Below are 17,378 nucleotides of genomic sequence, written 5' to 3' on the forward strand. Positions count from 1 at the left end.
ATCTTATATTAACCTAGCCTGCGCACGGAAAAAAAAACCGTATGTTGAGTAATAAACTTAGTTGTATTTCAACAATTCAAAGACCAATGCAAATTAAGGTATCATATGCAAATCATGCTATCAATTACTTCATCTATATCATATGGTTCAATCCACACAATAAAAGGTTAAGTTGGGGGTAATCACATTAACATATCAAATTCCAAATCGAATCATTTGATTCGTCCACTGTCATACCAATCTTCCGGCTTATAATTCGGTTTACATAATATTTCACAATAGTAATTCATTTTAAATATCATTTTCATATTTTCATTTTAAATCTCTATTAACTTGACTTGGACTCGAACGAATACATGGATCCAACCGACAAACCAATTTGGCACCTAGTACCTTATCAGACAATTCCGAAGTAAATAGATTGCGCCTAGCGCTCATCGATATAACCGATCTATCTTATGACATGTTAATTATATCCAATTATGCCTGAACAGTTAATAAGGTAATAACCATTCAATTTACAATTATAGTCAATTCACATATTATCATATTCAATTCATCAATTAAGTAATAATTTCATTCATAAGATAGCATGAATCAGTTGAATTCAAATTTAATTTTACATTTTCATCAGATTACAACTATTTTTAAATTTATTCAATTTAATCTCTCATTTCCAAAATTAACATTTTCATGCCAAAACAATTCATCTAATCAACCCCAACTTACTTCAAAATCTTACCATGTTATACAATGAAATTATGCAACAATTTAAGCAATTCAAATTGTAGAAATACAAACCAAAAACTCCAAGCTACTCGTTGACGACTTTAGCTTTTCCCTTACCTGTAGAGGAATCCAAGTCGGCGTAGCTATGAATTAACATAAACATACAATACCGTCAATAATCCACCAAATTCACAATCAATTGCCACTTTGCACAAATTTTGTATTTTATTCAATTTAGTCCCAGGACTAACATAACTTTCAATATAAAACTCTAAATTGAAATATGATTTCACTATAATCCATTAGGGATCTCCTATTTTTTATTTTTGTAGTCAATTTTAAAATTTATTCAGTTTGGTCCCTAATGTACGAAACTATCAATTCACTTCACAATTTTATCCTTTTCCATATCTAAGTTTAAAATATATCAATCTAACACCTAAAACTTCAAAAAAATCAATGGTAACTTTCTAAAATTTTAACAGTTTGACAAATTGCTATTGGACTAACTAAATTAAGCTCCCATAATCTCAAAAACATAAAATTACAAAAAAAAAAACTAAATTGAATTAACCAATTTGTTGTTGAAGTTTAAAACCGTTGAAGGTCGAATGTTTCTTCTTCTCTTTTAAACTTTCAGTGGTGAAAAATGAGGTAGACAATGCTTTCTCTTTCTTTCCATCACGGTATTTTATTTTATTTCATGTTTTATTTTATATTTTATAATTAAATTAATTAAATTATAATTTTATAACATATTTTAATACATTTATTTACCTACCGTTCACTATCGTTCTTAAGATGATATAATTACCACTTTAGTCCTTACCCCAATTTTTTAATTAAAATCTATAGTAATTGAACTTTTATCACTTTTACAATATAGTTCTTGTACCTTAATTACTCACTAATTCGGTAAAAGTTATCTACCCATAATTCAATTCCCTGTAATATAACTCTGTAAATATTTAATAAAAATATTTATGGGCTTGATTTACAAAAGCAAGATCACGAACCCGTGTTTTTGATACCATTAACTTAGGATCGTTACATTCTTTTAAAAATTTAATATGGTAAAATACCTAACCCCACCTTTGTGTTCATATTAAAGTACACTTTCACCATGTTTTTAAAAGCTCATTCATACTTTAATTATATTTTAAATTTGTTTATTATTATAATTATTTTCAATCATTTGAATAATATTACTTTATATTAATTAAATGAAATAAAAATACAGTATTTATTAAAATAAAGTGATAAATACCTAAAATGGCATGTAACACATGTTAAAAACTTAATAGAATCATCCTTGTATATTAAAATAGCCTAAAAAATTGCAAGTTTGTTTTGATAAAATAATTATAACAATAACTATTTTTAAAAATAAAAACAATACAATAAGAGATATTATTTGGTCAACTGTTAATGGAACTTTTAAACTCCAGAAGCAGGGATTAATACACGACATGTGTCTGTTTTAATTTCTTTAATATTCCCTCAAGACACATGACAACATTTCACCTTCGTTTATGGAGTTTTTTAACTCCACTAGTAGCTCGCACCAAATAATTTTCCATATAATAATAGAAATAATATTTGAAATACTACGAGTAAAATTTTTAAACTCCACAAGTAAAATTAATATTTTAAAATTAAAAATTAAAAAATATGATAATTTTTTAAAAATACTTATGAATTAGTATAAAAATTTCAAATGGTAACCCATAATTCATTTACTTTAATTTTGGAACCCACCCATATAATTACTTTTTTATTTATATTTCACACACAAAGTGGAGAGTCGGGAAGTGAAATGGTGTTATAGATCCTACACTCGGTTTTTGAGTGGGCTAAAAGGTAAGCATCAAGTGGAAAATTCTTTCAACTATTCATCGATAAATTACAAATGCAATATGTCTTTTTTCCAAAAACCCACTTCTCATCTCAATCCGATCATTTTCATCCATTAAAAATAATCAAACTTATTTCAATTTAGTAAAAAATCAATAATTTGAAAATCGAAAATATTGACTAAAATTAGCAAAAAAAATCCCATTTTTTAAAATTATGGTTTAGTTCAATTTTTTTTTTTGCAAATAGTCTTTTTTTATTTCTAATTTTGAATATTTGTTGAGTGATTTTAATTATTAATAATTTATTCATTTTAATTCTTTAAAAGGATCGAACAGCTCCATTCAACCAGTTGAGTTTAAAATCAGAGATCCAATCAGTTTGATTTTTTTTTTTCTAAAACATTTAAATTGCATTAAATAAAAAACGGTACACTGTGATCCAAAGATCCAAACATGGGCCAAAGAAGTGCTAGAACAAGGAATGTCGCTGTCATTATTGTCTATGTTACTCGGTCTCTAGATTAGATGTAATCAAGTTAACATTTATACTTTATTTCCATGTATCTAGAGAGTTTTTGGAGAGTCATATGATATTTTTACTATAATTTGATACAAATATATAAAAAAAGAAGAAGGAAAAATCAGTTTAGGTTCTGTGGCCGGTCTTCAATAATCTTGACTACATATCTCGAGCCTGTCCATTAACAAAGAGACAAAAAAAGGAAATCCCTGGCGGGATAGCATGAGATAGCTTGGTACTATTGAACTATTAAGTTAAAAGAACAAGGAAAGCTACTAGGAAACAATAAAGTTGACAGTGCAGTTATATTAATGGTGAACCATTTCTCGAGTAGATTGGCACCACCGATCGTATGCTAATCCGAGATTAGGCCAATCGGAGACAGATACGGCATAGTTTTCAAGCCAAGTGGTGAGGATAAGTTCTTGCTCCATTGCTGGGAAATTGGATATTACTTCGTCCATTGCTCTCTCTATCTCTGCCTTTTGAAAACTCGTTAGGATAGGATATGCATGGCCATTGCTAGCATGGCAAAACAATGGAGTCCATAGCACCAGCAACCGGAACTTCACTTGCCTCGGAATTTCCAGGTCTTTTCGAGTCAGCTCCCTAAATAGAAAGGCTGAAGGAACATAAAAACTTTGGGTCAATAGATTTAAGTAATGTGGTTTTGGACTTACAGAGGATAATGAATGAAATGAATCAATGACCTGAGATTTTAACAACGGAGCCTTGAACTCTGGGACTAGCATTGAGAGATAGAGAAGCCAAACCAGAAGCCAAACTCCATTGAACTAAAGCTTCGTTAAAACCCCCATAACACCTAAGCTTGTTGGTTACCCAAAGCAACTCTTGTGCCAACTTCTCAGCCATCATGTCCGGCTCTACATTGTAATCCCTCCTCTGGAAACGCGTTGTGGCGGTGTCGAACCAGGAAAATGCGGCATTCAAGCACATGGTGATGGCCTTCATGTATGATGCTATGCAGGAGCCGAAAGGGATTGCCTTGATAGCTCGCAAGTGCCATGAGTCACCATAGTCTCCCGATGGCGAGGTTTGGACTTGGAGGCATCGGTATAACAGGGCGGAAATACGTGTAAAAGACGAAGCGAGAGCCAAACGGTTAACATGGAGAAGCGCTGAGTGACCGTGCCTTGCATTATCTTCCATGATCTGGTCAGCCATCGCCATTGTGTATTGGTATTTTCTTGATGAAGCTGGTATCTCATTCAACAAGGCCAAAACCTGCATTAACACATAGTTTTACTAATTAAATGAAAAAAAAAAAAAGTTTCCCATTGTTGGCTCAAATGAAAATTTGAAGCTTTTTTTTCAACTCCAAGTTCGAGTAAAAGTTAATTAGTGAGCTTGAGTAATTTAAGTTTTATCCTAAATTAAATTCTAATAAGATTTCTCTACCTTAAATGCTCCTTACTAGAACCAATTACCTGTGTTACAGATGTGCATTGGTGCACGTAAAATTACGCATGCCAAGACCAAATGTTACTCAGTGGCAATAAGAAGGAAAAATACGTGGCATCGTCTCGAGTGTTGGACTGGGACGTTTCTGTATTTAGCTTCACTTTCACATTTTTTCTGTGTTCCAGTCTCATATATACGTACATATATATACACCAAAGCCTTTCACTCATCTTACTGTCGTGTTGTAATATTGTCACCATCTTCTTTTGCTCCTTTCTTACTATCCCAGATTAAGTGACATTCGTTGAATGCTTGAAATGGTGAAATGTGTGTTCGTCAGGTGCCATTTGGCATCATTTGGGAAAGGCCAAACACACCCTTACTTTAATTTGTATTAATTATGATAATTATAGGGTTTAAAACTTGATTATTTGATAATAAGGGGAAAAACCATTCAGGGAAATCACTTTTGTACTGATAAAAAAGGAACAGGACAGTACTAATAAAGCACTCAAAAGATCTTTCAATCAGTCAACTTGAGCTTTATGCTTAAAATGGCGAAAGTACCAGATGAGTAAAGATTTCTTTGAAATATTTCAGGTTATGGATGGTGGGTGTGGAGTTGTAAACTTACATGAGTTAGTGCTTTGACTAGGGCTTTAACAGCTAGTCCATCAACATCGACCCTGTTGCGAAGGATCAAATCCAATGATGAACCAGAAGATGGCAATGCTTCTCCTGTTGCTGATGATGAATATGGTGATAGCTGGAATCGCCTGACGGTTGACGAGCCACCGAGGTGATAGTCCGGAGGGGAAATCATAGAGCAGGAGAAGAGGTCCATAAAAAACCTAAGAACCCACAACATCAGCCAACTTATTAGCATAACCATGAACCTCAAGTGATCTGTTAGCTTCCACTTCTCTGTGTTCTCAGCTTTTGAGCTTGAAGTTGAGACAAGCATCTTTCCTGCCATGTTAACTATGGACATGAAGATGGAATTCAACAGGCTTGAAGGCTTCGCTGTGCAGCCATATGGTCTATCTAAATCCGTTGCCATGGCTCAGAAAACAAGATCTACCTAGCTTAAATGGGGAAGGGGCACTAAAAAAAGAGGGTACTGGTACCAAAATTTTGACGATAAAGGGTTATTAATAGGGGGTTAAAGTTTCTGCGTTGTGGGAATGTGTGCAAACTGCCATTTTGACAGTTATGTTTCCTTCCTGCCCTTTTGTTCTTGGAGTTTGGACTTCCCTACCCTTTTTGCATATTGAACAAAGGGCACTTAATCATTGTCATTACAGGGCCTCAAATACCTGCAAATTCACATGTAAACTCATGGATGACATAAGGCCTAACTTCCAATTTTTAGTTAAGGGAATGCATCCAAATAAAAAAAAAGAAAGCATTATTTAGCCGCTATCATCTTGGGCGTTTCACCTAAGATATCCTTGACTGCTTAATCAAGTAACAAGTATGGGCGTATGTCAATATGCTACGTTCACCTTTTACATTAACTACAAAACATTGTCAGTCGAATGCCGTCAAGCAGTATTAGGATTCAAGATTAAAGTTCCAATTAGCAATGGCGTAGGGTTTAGGGTTGCTGGATCTGAAAACATAACACCAGATATAGATGATGCGAGACAGAAAAGGATCATATAGAGGGCTTATGTCTACCTTCAGCTCCTTCCAAGAGACTAACATCTGGGATCTTGCCCTCGGCTATAAGGTGTTTTATGCTAAAAGATGTTCTGGCATCTTCTAACAATTTACAAATTGCACCTCTTATGATAGGGAAGTTCTTATCTAGTGGATCTGGTAAATTTCCTACATCGACCATCTCTTTTAACATATCGAGAACACAAGGTAAGTTTGTGTCTGATAGAAAAGCACTTATTAGTGCTATATAGATATAGCTGTCAGGACTCATTTCCTTTTCTTTCATCTCATTGAAATGTACTAAAGCAGCAGAGGATCTACCACACTTGCAAAGTCCATTGACGAGAGTGTGGTAAGCAATTCTGTTGGGAATGCATCCTTTTCTACCCATTTCATCCCATAGCTTTAGAGCATCATCAGGTCTTCCAAAATTGCACAATCCATCAACTAAAGTTGCATAAGTAATCACATTTGCCTCTCTCTCTTTCCCGAACATCTTGGAAAGGAAAAGCATAGCTCGGTCAATCTCACCATTTTTGCACCATCCATCTATCAAATAATTATATGTAACCTCAGAGGGAACAAGCCCCTTCAACATCATATCATTCAAAAGACCCTCAGCTTCTGCAACTCTTTTGGCCTTACAAAGCGCTTTTATAAGTATGTTATAAGAAATTACATCAGGACAATACCCACGAGCACAGATTTCTTGGAATAGCTCCAAACCCTTATCAACTGATTTAATTTTGATCAAACCATTTATAGCAGCAGAATAGGTAATTATATCGGGAAGAAAACCTTCTTGTGCCATATCAGTGAGAAATTTGCAAGCTTCCACTGCCTTCTCATGTTTACACAAGTTCTTCACAAGCAAGGTAGAATACTTTATCCATGGTTCATGGCCATAAAAGCGCATCTTTCTCACCAGTTCAACTGCTCCTTCAACATCTTCTAGCCGACAAAGACACCCGAAGATGCAGTTGTGAGTAAAATGGGTTGGTTCAAGTCCCATTTCCTTCATCTGTCTCAAAAGTTCATAACTTTCTTCCAGTCTATTTAACTTGCACAGTGCATCAATCAAATCGTTATAATGCGATAAAGTTGGATTACAACCAAATTGAACCATTTCTCGGAAGAGAGAGAGTGCCATATCCACCTTACCAGCACCAAGCAAGCCATTGATAACACTAGTAAATGAGTTAGTATTAAGGGTAACTACTTCCTTTTCATTCAAAAAGTACTTCACAAGGACACTACCACCATTTCTGTTGTTCCCCATTACCGATTGGATAAGATTACAAGCTGTATCTATTGAGCCATTGCGAACAAGACCTTCCAGAACAGAATTGAAAAGCAGGTTCTTAGGTTGTGTACCGACATATTCCCAGCATTGTTGAAGCAACCGGTCCATTTCTTCTTCTTCTTCAGAAAAAGAAGATATCAGCTTTGTCAGTATCCCAAAATCAGGATCAATTCCCAACTCTTTCATTTCTGAATATAAAGACAATGCTTTCTCACGCTCATTATTCTTACAAAGCCCTCCAATAATCACATCAAAAAGTGAAACACTACGACAAAATCCCAATTTTCGGATTTTATCGAACAAGCAAAGAGCTTTATCCATTCTAGATTCCCTCACAAATCCATGAATCAGAACATAAAATGTCTTCTCATTCAACCTCATACCACGCTCTTCCATACGATCTATCAGTTCAATTGCCTTATCGACTTCACCCCACTTACTAAAGGCAACAACCAAGATGGACAAAACATGTTCATCCACCCATCCCCTTTCAAGCATCTCATTGAACACACTCAAAGCCTTGTCAAACTGCCCGGCAATGCAATAAACCTGCAAAACTGGGGTCAGGGTGTACTTATCAAATTCCAACCCCAAATTTCTCATCTCTTTCAATCTGGTTTCAACCAAATCAATCAAATTAGACTTAGACAAAGCTTCCAACAAACAATTATAGCTATAACTATTCGGTACGCAAAGACCTATCCTTTTAACCTGATCAAACAAGTTATTAGCTGCATCCACCAACCCAACACTCCCCAAACACCTAATAAAAAACCCCAATGCCCCAGGATTCATAGAACAATTGGAATCGACGACATCCAAAGCCAAAGCCTTCAGTTGGGCATTCTGTCGAGCACGTGATAGAATAGAAGCCATGGCATTGTAAGTATAAATGTTGTGCTTATAACCAGGTAGACTTGAAACCCATGTGAAAAACTGCTGAGCTAGTCTCCAGTTTTTGAGGTTGTTTAGAACGGATTCGACGATTTTGTGGGTGAGGAGAGGTACGAGGTTGTTGAGCTCTGGATTATTTGGTGAAAAAGGGTGTTTGATTAAGATTGAAATGAAGGCATTTGAGATGTTGATCTGATCGGACGAGAGGAAATTGTCGTTTCGATGCTTTGCACAAATGGGTCTTCGCTGATTTGAGGGGAAAAACAGGGGGCTTTTGCAGGAATGCAGTAACGAAGAATTTGGTGGGATTAGTTTGGTTGATTTGAAGAGAATTTGATTGGATTTTATGATTCTTGACAAAGCCATGACGCTAAGAAGTAGATAACAGGAGAAACTTTAGTCCAGTATCATAAAAAGTCCGGAGGTGGCCAAAATGGCCACGTCTCGCGCTGCTTTTTCAAGTTTCGCTGCAACCGTCGCCGGCAGAAAGAACCAGAAACTGCTACTATAAGTGGAGGCCCTCATTTACCGGGCCGGGCTGGGACGAGGTCCGGTTTAAAAAAAATTCAGACCCGAGTCTGAGTCCGGCTTCATTCAGTTTGCCAAATAATTCGTTAAAAATAACAATTTTTTATTTTAATTTAATGAAAATAGTTAGATATAAAATAGAGAATAATTAGTATAAATTTAAACATACAATTAAAAGGATGAGCAAATTTTTTTTGTAAAAAACAAAACCCTTCAAAACGAACGAAATATTTTCTCTCTCAACATAAACAAGAAATCTGAGTGGTTAAAAATAATACTTCAACTGAACATAGCATAAATGTTTAACTTCTCTAAATGTTTTTGGCTCGATATCAAAAGTGTTTTAAGGTATTTAAAATGCTATAAGTGATAAGATATCCCCAAAAGTCCTTTAAAATTGAGTTCCAAGACATATATTAAATGTATCGAACATAAAAGTCGATAAGCTACTAACTTGTAATGTATCATAACATAATCATAAAAATTCCAAAACATAGTAAGTCAATAAGCATTGTTCAATTCAGAGCAATAAGTTTGTATCGAACATTACCTCAAATTTAAATACATATTAACTTCTAAAATGAACTGGTGTTTTCATTGATTTTGATTTTAATTTTCATCTTCGGTTTATGAAATATCTTTTTATGCATTATATGTCGATATTGAGGTTAATTTTCAATTGAAATTTTGCTCAAGAAAGGAGTGATTTTTAATTTTGTAATTTTGAAATATTTAAACAAAATTTTCTATAAAAAGTTTTAATTGATTTTGTGGATGAGAAATTGGTATTGTTTTAAGTATGAATGTTTTAAGGTTTAATATTTTTTATTATTTTAAATTAATTAAAACTTTTTTTTAATTTGTTAATACAATTTCTTAACTATTACATTCTTTACTATTGATTTTATTCTTTATAAATATATTTTTAAAATTGTTTATTGCTCTCAATTTCTAATGGGTGTTAAATTTTGTTATATAAACTTTATCATTAAAACAATTTTTACTATTTTTAAGATAAAATAATTCACTTGGAACAAGATTTTCCTTTAAAACTATTTCAACACCATCAAAATATGTTTGAATGAATATTTTAATTAATAAATAGTATGAAATAATTTTTTAATTTAATAAATTATAAAATAAATATTATTATATTAAATAATATTCTAGTAAATTATAAATTTATTGTGATAAATAGTTGTCAAGTAGCTGGCATAAATAAAAACATAATAATTAGTGTCTTTGCAAAGATATATAATATATCATAAAATAAAATTGTGCCTTTCAGATCTCGTTTTATCTTAAATTCAATACAAATCATTTAAATATTAAATTTAAAATTATTGTTTTTCAGCATTAATCTCATTATAGATCTATGTCATATAATTTGTTTTTTTTTTATGCAATGCTTAAAACTAGGTATAACCCCTCTTAAATACTACGCTTCAGCACGCTCGAACTCACATCCTCCTCCACTGCCAGCAATGTTGATATCAATCGAGTTAAGACTCAATCGGCTTCTTTTGTACCTTCTTTATTATAATATATATATATATATATATATATATATAGTATTCTATAGAACATTTGTTATCATCTCAACTCTTTTTATGGAGTTTTAAAACTTTACTAATATTGTATCAAATATTTTCAATGAAACAATTATCATACACTCAACTTGCTTGTAAAATCTAAAAGACACGTATTAAATAATAATATTAGCTTTCAGTTACCTCATTATCTTCTCTCTAATAAAAATTTTGAGAAAAAAGATTTAATAGTGTTTTGCACTCTCTAGATCCAACTCTTTTATCTCACTTCAAGACCATGTAAACTAATATTGCCGCTACGTACAAGCAGATGGGATCTTTCTCCTCAACATGCAGTACTGGATAAGTGTACTAAATCTCTAATTTCGAAATTTTCATTGATGGAAAGACTTTCGATCTGAAAAAAGAAAAATGAAAAATTCTGATAAAAGTAATCAAGAATCCATTACTGATGTTGGTTTAAAACTGATCCAAAATCGACAGAGTTCAAGCCATGTCTCATGGACTCTCCAACAAAGGGTTCACCCACAATGCAATTCGCCATTTGCAAGAGCTAATTAATTAAAGCTCTTGCACATAATGACATGTTGGCTGATGAAGCCTTTGAAGGAGAGTGCATGCGAGCTGCCTTGTTCATAATTTACTTCTGTTCCTCACATCTCACTCTTAATAAAATTAGGAAACAATGGACTCACTTATATAGTCGTCTCCCAAGTGATCATTCCTTCCAACTTGGCGCGCAACTTGATCGCAATTCTGGTAAAGATTAAAGAATAAGTTCTATTTTCATCACAGCCCAAGCCAAATATCAGTCACATATATGTATACAATAAGGGTATATCTTTTTATGTATAATTAAGGTATTTTCCATATCTATTTTACAGCTTATAAAAAATTTTTCGGGCCCGATAATGTCATCTTCAATGTTCAAACTTTTCTTTAATTTCATCATTGCGTCCATCACTTGTTAATAATAAATGTATACTTAATTATGTTTAAAAAAAGTATTATAGATTATTTAAATATGCCGAATAAAAGTATTGATTAGAAATACTTTTGAGAAAATGAAGAGACCGAATAAATTTCGATGTTGCTTATAGCTAAAGAATCCAAAGATTTGAAAAGATAAGAGTGAAATGAATAAATTGATATTCTTACAAACCAAGCAAGCTAATAAATGTGATGCTAATGTATGAGTTGTAGTTGTCTCTTGGATGAACATAAGAGGTAGTCGCCATAAAAGGGAAAGCTCTATAATCTTTGGTACTATATCATTTAATCTAATTCGTTGACATTCCTTTGAAGCTTAAAGCCATGCACTGAAAATATAGTAGAAGTTTCTAGGACAGGTGTCGAAAGCATATGTTAAAATTAATTTACAGTATAGCAGTTGTACTTAAATTTTAAAATTTTAAAAATAGAGGAATTCAATTTTTAGATATAAAAATATAGATACTAAAATTTAAATTTACAAAGAGTACAAGGACTTATGACATATTTTAACCTAAAATATAACACTTATTGGCCATTTATAGTTGTTGACACCATTTTTTTGATTGAAAACGGGGTCGACTTGGGTTTTGAAAAACGAATACGGGAGTCGCCACCAATCTTTTTTTTTTGTGAGGTGTGATCGGGCCACCTCGTAAAAGGGGTTGTTTTTAATAAACAATTTAATTTTATTAAAACAACGGTTTTGGTCTACGAAATTCAGAAAAATGGGTTCGGGAGTCGGTTACGTCATTTAGGAAGGATTAGCACCTCGATAACGCCCAAAATTGGTACCTAGTTGATTACTTAATGTCTTGAAGTCGAAAATTGAAAACTTTAAAGAGATTTAAAATACAATACTTTATTGAAATGTTAAAATAAAAAAATATATATATATATATATAAACTAAAAAACATATATGCTACACACATACTATAAAAATATGTATGTATACATGTATATAGATTAACGATATATAAAAAAATGTAAGTATATACATATATGAAAATTAGAAATATGTAAGTATGTATATAAGTATGTACATATATATATATATATGTATATAACAAATCTAAAAACAGTATAAATAAGTAAATGACAATAATGATAATAATAATAATAATAATAATAATAATAATAATAATAATAATAACTAATTAGTTAAATAATAATAATAAAAGGGACTAAATTGAAAACAAAACAAAATCACAGGGAAAAATAAAAAAATGAAATGAAGTAAAGGATTAATCCGTGACGCGCTTGAAAGAAGAGGGACCGAGGTGAAAATATCCCAATCCACCAAACGTAGAACTTGAGGGACTTAAATGAAATCGAACAAGATTTTAGGTAAAATTAAAATAAAATAAACCTAACATAAAGGGACTAAATTATAAAATGGGAGAAATACGGAGGGCTAAAAGGGTAAATATACCCTTAGCCTCAAAACGCCATGGATCCTGGTCGGACGGGTCGGGTCGCCATGGTAGCAAAAACGGCGTCGTTTGAGGCCGAATGAAACAGCCAAACAGCGCGTTTCATTTGGGTATTTAAACCAAATTTCATTAAAAATTTCATTAAGCCCCATTCCTAAAAAAAATCAAAACTCTTCCTCTTTTCTCTCAAAAACCTCCCTCCTCTAGCCATGGCGCCGGTTATCGGCCACCGGCGACGGCGCCGCCGTCCGCGGTGGCCGAAAAAAACCAAAACGGCCTTTGTTTGCTCCTCTTTTCGAGTAGAGCTCGATTTTGAGGCTTTTACACCCCGAAGGCCCGCCGATGAAGGTAAAAATCCTTCCTTTTTGTTCTTTTCTTTTTATTTTTCGTATTTTTTGATAAAAATGAAAATAAGTGAAAATAAATAGAGTGAAAAAATATAAAAAGAAATATTTTAGATCGAAATCAGTAAATACCCTTTTTTATTTCTTTTTCTCCTGAATCTCGTAGAAAAATACAAAATAGAGACGCCCAAAATCTCGTAAAAAAAAACCAAAACTCCCCCCATTCCTTTACAGATTTTAATGGCTTTTATAGCCAAATAAAAGGATAATAACCTAAAAACAAAAGTCTATTCTATTTTGTGTTCTATTTTTATCACTGCTACTGTTGCTGCTGTTTTGTTTGCAGGCCTTGAGTCAACGAGGCAAGTATTTGCCGTTTTAGTGCAAGGCTGACAAACGGTGGCAGACCTCGGGCGACAAACAAGCTACGGAGGCACGTGGGTGACGGCAGAGGGTGCGGTGCAAGGCAGTAGCTAGGGTTTCTAGGTTTCAGATTTTTTGCTGAAACTAGTTAAGGTTTTGGGCTTATTGGGCCCTAGGTCCTTTGTAATTTTTGAGTTTGTTTGGGTTTGATTTGGGCCCGGGCGGAAAATGGGCCGTACAGCTTCGACCTGGAATTCATTGTCAAGTCATCCGCAACTGTTTGTTTAGTCAAAACAACAATTCAGTTTGATCGAATCGTCTAGTTTCGTTTGTTTGCTGTGTTTCCATGTTACGTTTTAAGATTTATTGATTGGAATTAATCCTATTTTATTTACATTCCACTTATTTTGATTTCATAAATCAAAATCAAGATCAAAATGAAAATGAGAAAAAGAAAGAAGAATGAAAAAAGAGAAATCTAGATGAAAAATCAGAATGAAAAAGAAAAGAAAAAAAAGAGAGGCCAAAGCGAAAACCCGCAAAGGGCGCTTTGTGGCCAAATAAGGTTTTGAGTTGAAAACCCGAAAAGGGCGACTCAAATTTCGAGCACAATGGGCATGTACATCACCATTATCGAAGACTTCTAATGGGCATTGTTTCATTTTTTTGAAAGGCTACTTCATGGATCAAGGTCATCGTATACCGATACAGAATTTCAGAGAAAAGGGTATTGGAGAATGCATTGAGCTTAAACAATAGCATGATAGCTGAGGTCTCAAATTAACTCAAAAGTGGACACCACGATTCGTCACTGAATTGCCTAGAGTTGAACATCGAAAATTGAAGGAAAATGACTGAGACTTACAAGGATTGACATGAGAAATTACTATTTGCCTTCTTTGCTTGTCGAACATCTGTACCGGGGCAATACATTTCTCCTTGGTTTGCGGGGTTTAGGTAGTTTTACCTATTGAAATCCTTTCTCTCCGGGTATTAGTTGAGCTAGAATTGGATGAATCAGAATGGATCCGATCGCGATGCGATCAGTTGAACCTAGGAAAAAGGTTAAAAGCTACCAGAAACAAATGATACGAGCCCATAATGAACGGTGTCATCTCAGAGAATTCCACGAGAGGGTTGGATGTCGAAAAAGATCATTCCTCTCCAAAAGGATTCTAGAGGGAAATGAATGCCAAACCGGGAATGTCCCTACGTTGTAAAGAAGACATTCTTCAGAAGAGCACTGATCCTGAGTAAGATTGCTAGTCCTATAAACTCGGATCCAGTCAAGAAATACTTCTTTTAAAGAAGGAGAAATAACCAAGGTGAAAACCCGCAAAGGGCACTCTGAGTAAAAAAAAAGAAAAAAAAGAAAAATGAGAATGAAAAAAATGAAAAATGGGAATGAAAAATGAAAATGAAAATGAAAAATGAAAAATGGAGAGGCTAAGGGGAAAACCCGCAAAGGGCGCCTTAGGCCAAAGGGGATTTGAGTTGAAAACCTGAAAAGGGCGGCTCAAATACTTGTTCAGAATGGGGCATGAGGCGATCAGAGCGATTCGAATTTTGATTATATTGGGGCATGTGGTGATCTTGCTATGCCTGAATTAACAGGAAAGGATAAGCGACATATTGGGGCATCGACAAAGCACTGTAGATCTCCTAAACACATGCCAAACTCAAAATGGTCTTCAAAAAGTTTGTACAGAGAAGTTCAAGCTGCGATCTCTAAGGCACCCAATTCTCATATTATTTGTTGTTCTTGGAATACTTTTTTCCTTTCCAAGATATACATTCCCAATTAATTTCTTTGTCATCCTTCTTTACTATTTTCGATAATTTGTTCTTTCGAGCTATGCTCAGAACCAACTTTATTCTTATCCATTGTTATGACCTTTTTGCAAACGTGTTGCATTGGAATAATGATTAATGGACTAATAAAACTTTCACAAAGGAAGTTTTGCATTTTACTCTGGAAAGTTTCTAAATATCACAGGAACTTGAAACAGGACGATTGTTTAGAACACACCAGGTAAAGGTTGGAAATTTGAGAAGGAAGAGTCTAAATTTGGACTTTCTCTTTAGATTTCGTTGTCAAATGCGTTGATTGAACAAAATGATAAGATGACGGCTTAACGACAAAGCTGGAATGAACAAGTACGCAATAATCATCAGGCAGTAGGAAGAGGTTACCTCGGAGAAGAGAGCCTTCATCTGCGCATAAGTCTTTGGTATGACACCTTGAGAATGGTGTAAGAAACCAGAACGATTTAGGTCATGTATCCTCGATTTGTGATAAGATAGGATTGAGATAAAAAGCCGCATATTTCTACCCTTGGATTGTAGTGGGAGAATGATGGCACAAATTGTGCGCCCTAATGGATTAAACTTTGAGGTTTACAGTGGGGGCAACCTGGCTAATTGTTTCTCCAGAAAAGCCAGTCAAGCAAAAAGATGCTGTAACACGTCAGTCACAAAGCCTTAATAAGCTTTGAGTAATGACAACCTAAGCAGGATCAGTCTCAAAAAAATAAAATTCTGCATTCATGCAAACACCATTCACACATGTCTAGTTAGGAGCATTTGATTCATTTTGATCATGTCATCCTAATCATTAGGCATAATTAGGTTCATTATACAGGTCATGTTCCCCAGAGAACAGATCAGTGAATATTTCAGATCTTATCTCCCTGAGATTACAGAGGAGCAGATCGAAGCCACAAACCTTATCTCCCTGAAGTTACAGTGGAGCAGGTTGAATATGCAAGTCTTATCTCCCTGAGGTTACAGTAGAGTAGACCGAAGAATTTCAGATCTTATCTCCCTGAAGTTACAATGGAGCAGATTAAAATAAAGGATCTCATCTCTCTGAAGTTACAGTAGAGTAGATCGCATCAGGTCTTATCTCCCTGAGGTTACAGTGGAGTAGACCGAAGAATTTCAGATCTTGTCTCCCTGAGGTTACAGTGGAGCAGATTGGAGCTAGTAATCCTATCTCCCTGAAGTTACAGTGGAGCGGATTAAAATAAAGGATTTCATCTTTCTGAAGTTACAGTAGAGTAGACCGAAGAATTTCAGATCTTATCTCCCTGAAGTTAGAGTGGAGTAGACCGAAGAATTTCAGATCTTATCTCCCTAAGGTTACAGTGGAGCAGGTCGAAGATGGTAGATCTTATCTCCCTAAGCAGTAGTGGAGCAGATCGAAGACGGCGAATCTCATCTTCCTAAGCAGTAGTGAAGCAGATTTAAGCCACCAGTCCTATCTCCCTAAGCAGTAGTGGAGCAGGTCAAAGATGTTAGACCCTATCTCCCTAAACAGTAGTGGAGCAGATCGAAGACGGCGAATCTCATCTTCCTAAGCAGTAGTGAAGCAGATTTAAGCCATCAGTCCTATCTCCCTAAGCAGTAGTGGAGCAGGTCAAAGATGGTAGATCCTATCTCCCTAAGAAGTAGTGGAGCAGATCGAAGACGGCGAATCTCATCTTTCTAAGCAGTAGTGAAGCAGATTTAAGCCACCAGTCTTATCTCCCTAAGCAGTAGTGGAGCAGACTGAAAAAAACACAAACATCGTCCCCCTGAAGTTGCTACAAAGAAGATTGAAGCTACAAGTCAGAACTCTCTGAAGTGCAGTAGAGTGGATCAAAGCAACAAGGCCCAGTAGAGGGGAATGAGGCCACCTGAAGAAGAAAGGCGCCAAGAAATCAAGATTTGGCAAGACCGGGCAAAATGGGCCTTACTTAGTCTTTGCTCTGTTCTCGTTACACGACAACGAGCAAAGAGGGG

The 17,378-nt window shown here is 34.5% G+C and overlaps 2 protein-coding genes across 2 annotated transcripts; both read right to left on the reverse strand.

Moving 5' to 3' along the window:
* Window positions 1–3,207: 3,207 nt before the first annotated feature.
* On the reverse strand, window positions 3,208–5,780 carry LOC105794975 (uncharacterized). The gene is made up of 3 exons (XM_012624384.2): window positions 5,162–5,780; window positions 3,816–4,350; window positions 3,208–3,727 (listed from the first exon to the last, which is right to left on the reverse strand). Exons 1-3 carry the CDS (start codon window positions 5,585–5,587, stop codon window positions 3,414–3,416), a joined length of 1,275 nt encoding a protein of 424 aa, XP_012479838.1. The 5' UTR covers window positions 5,588–5,780; the 3' UTR covers window positions 3,208–3,413.
* A 230-nt stretch (window positions 5,781–6,010) lies between these two features.
* LOC105794973 (putative pentatricopeptide repeat-containing protein At5g08310, mitochondrial) lies at window positions 6,011–8,909 on the reverse strand. Its single transcript, XM_012624382.2, has one exon. It carries the CDS (start codon window positions 8,750–8,752, stop codon window positions 6,185–6,187), a length of 2,568 nt encoding a protein of 855 aa, XP_012479836.1. The 5' UTR covers window positions 8,753–8,909; the 3' UTR covers window positions 6,011–6,184.
* Window positions 8,910–17,378: the final 8,469 nt, after the last annotated feature.

This window comes from Gossypium raimondii, chromosome 3 (assembly GCF_025698545.1).
Source record: "Gossypium raimondii isolate GPD5lz chromosome 3, ASM2569854v1, whole genome shotgun sequence".
Classification (NCBI taxonomy): domain Eukaryota; kingdom Viridiplantae; phylum Streptophyta; class Magnoliopsida; order Malvales; family Malvaceae; genus Gossypium; species Gossypium raimondii.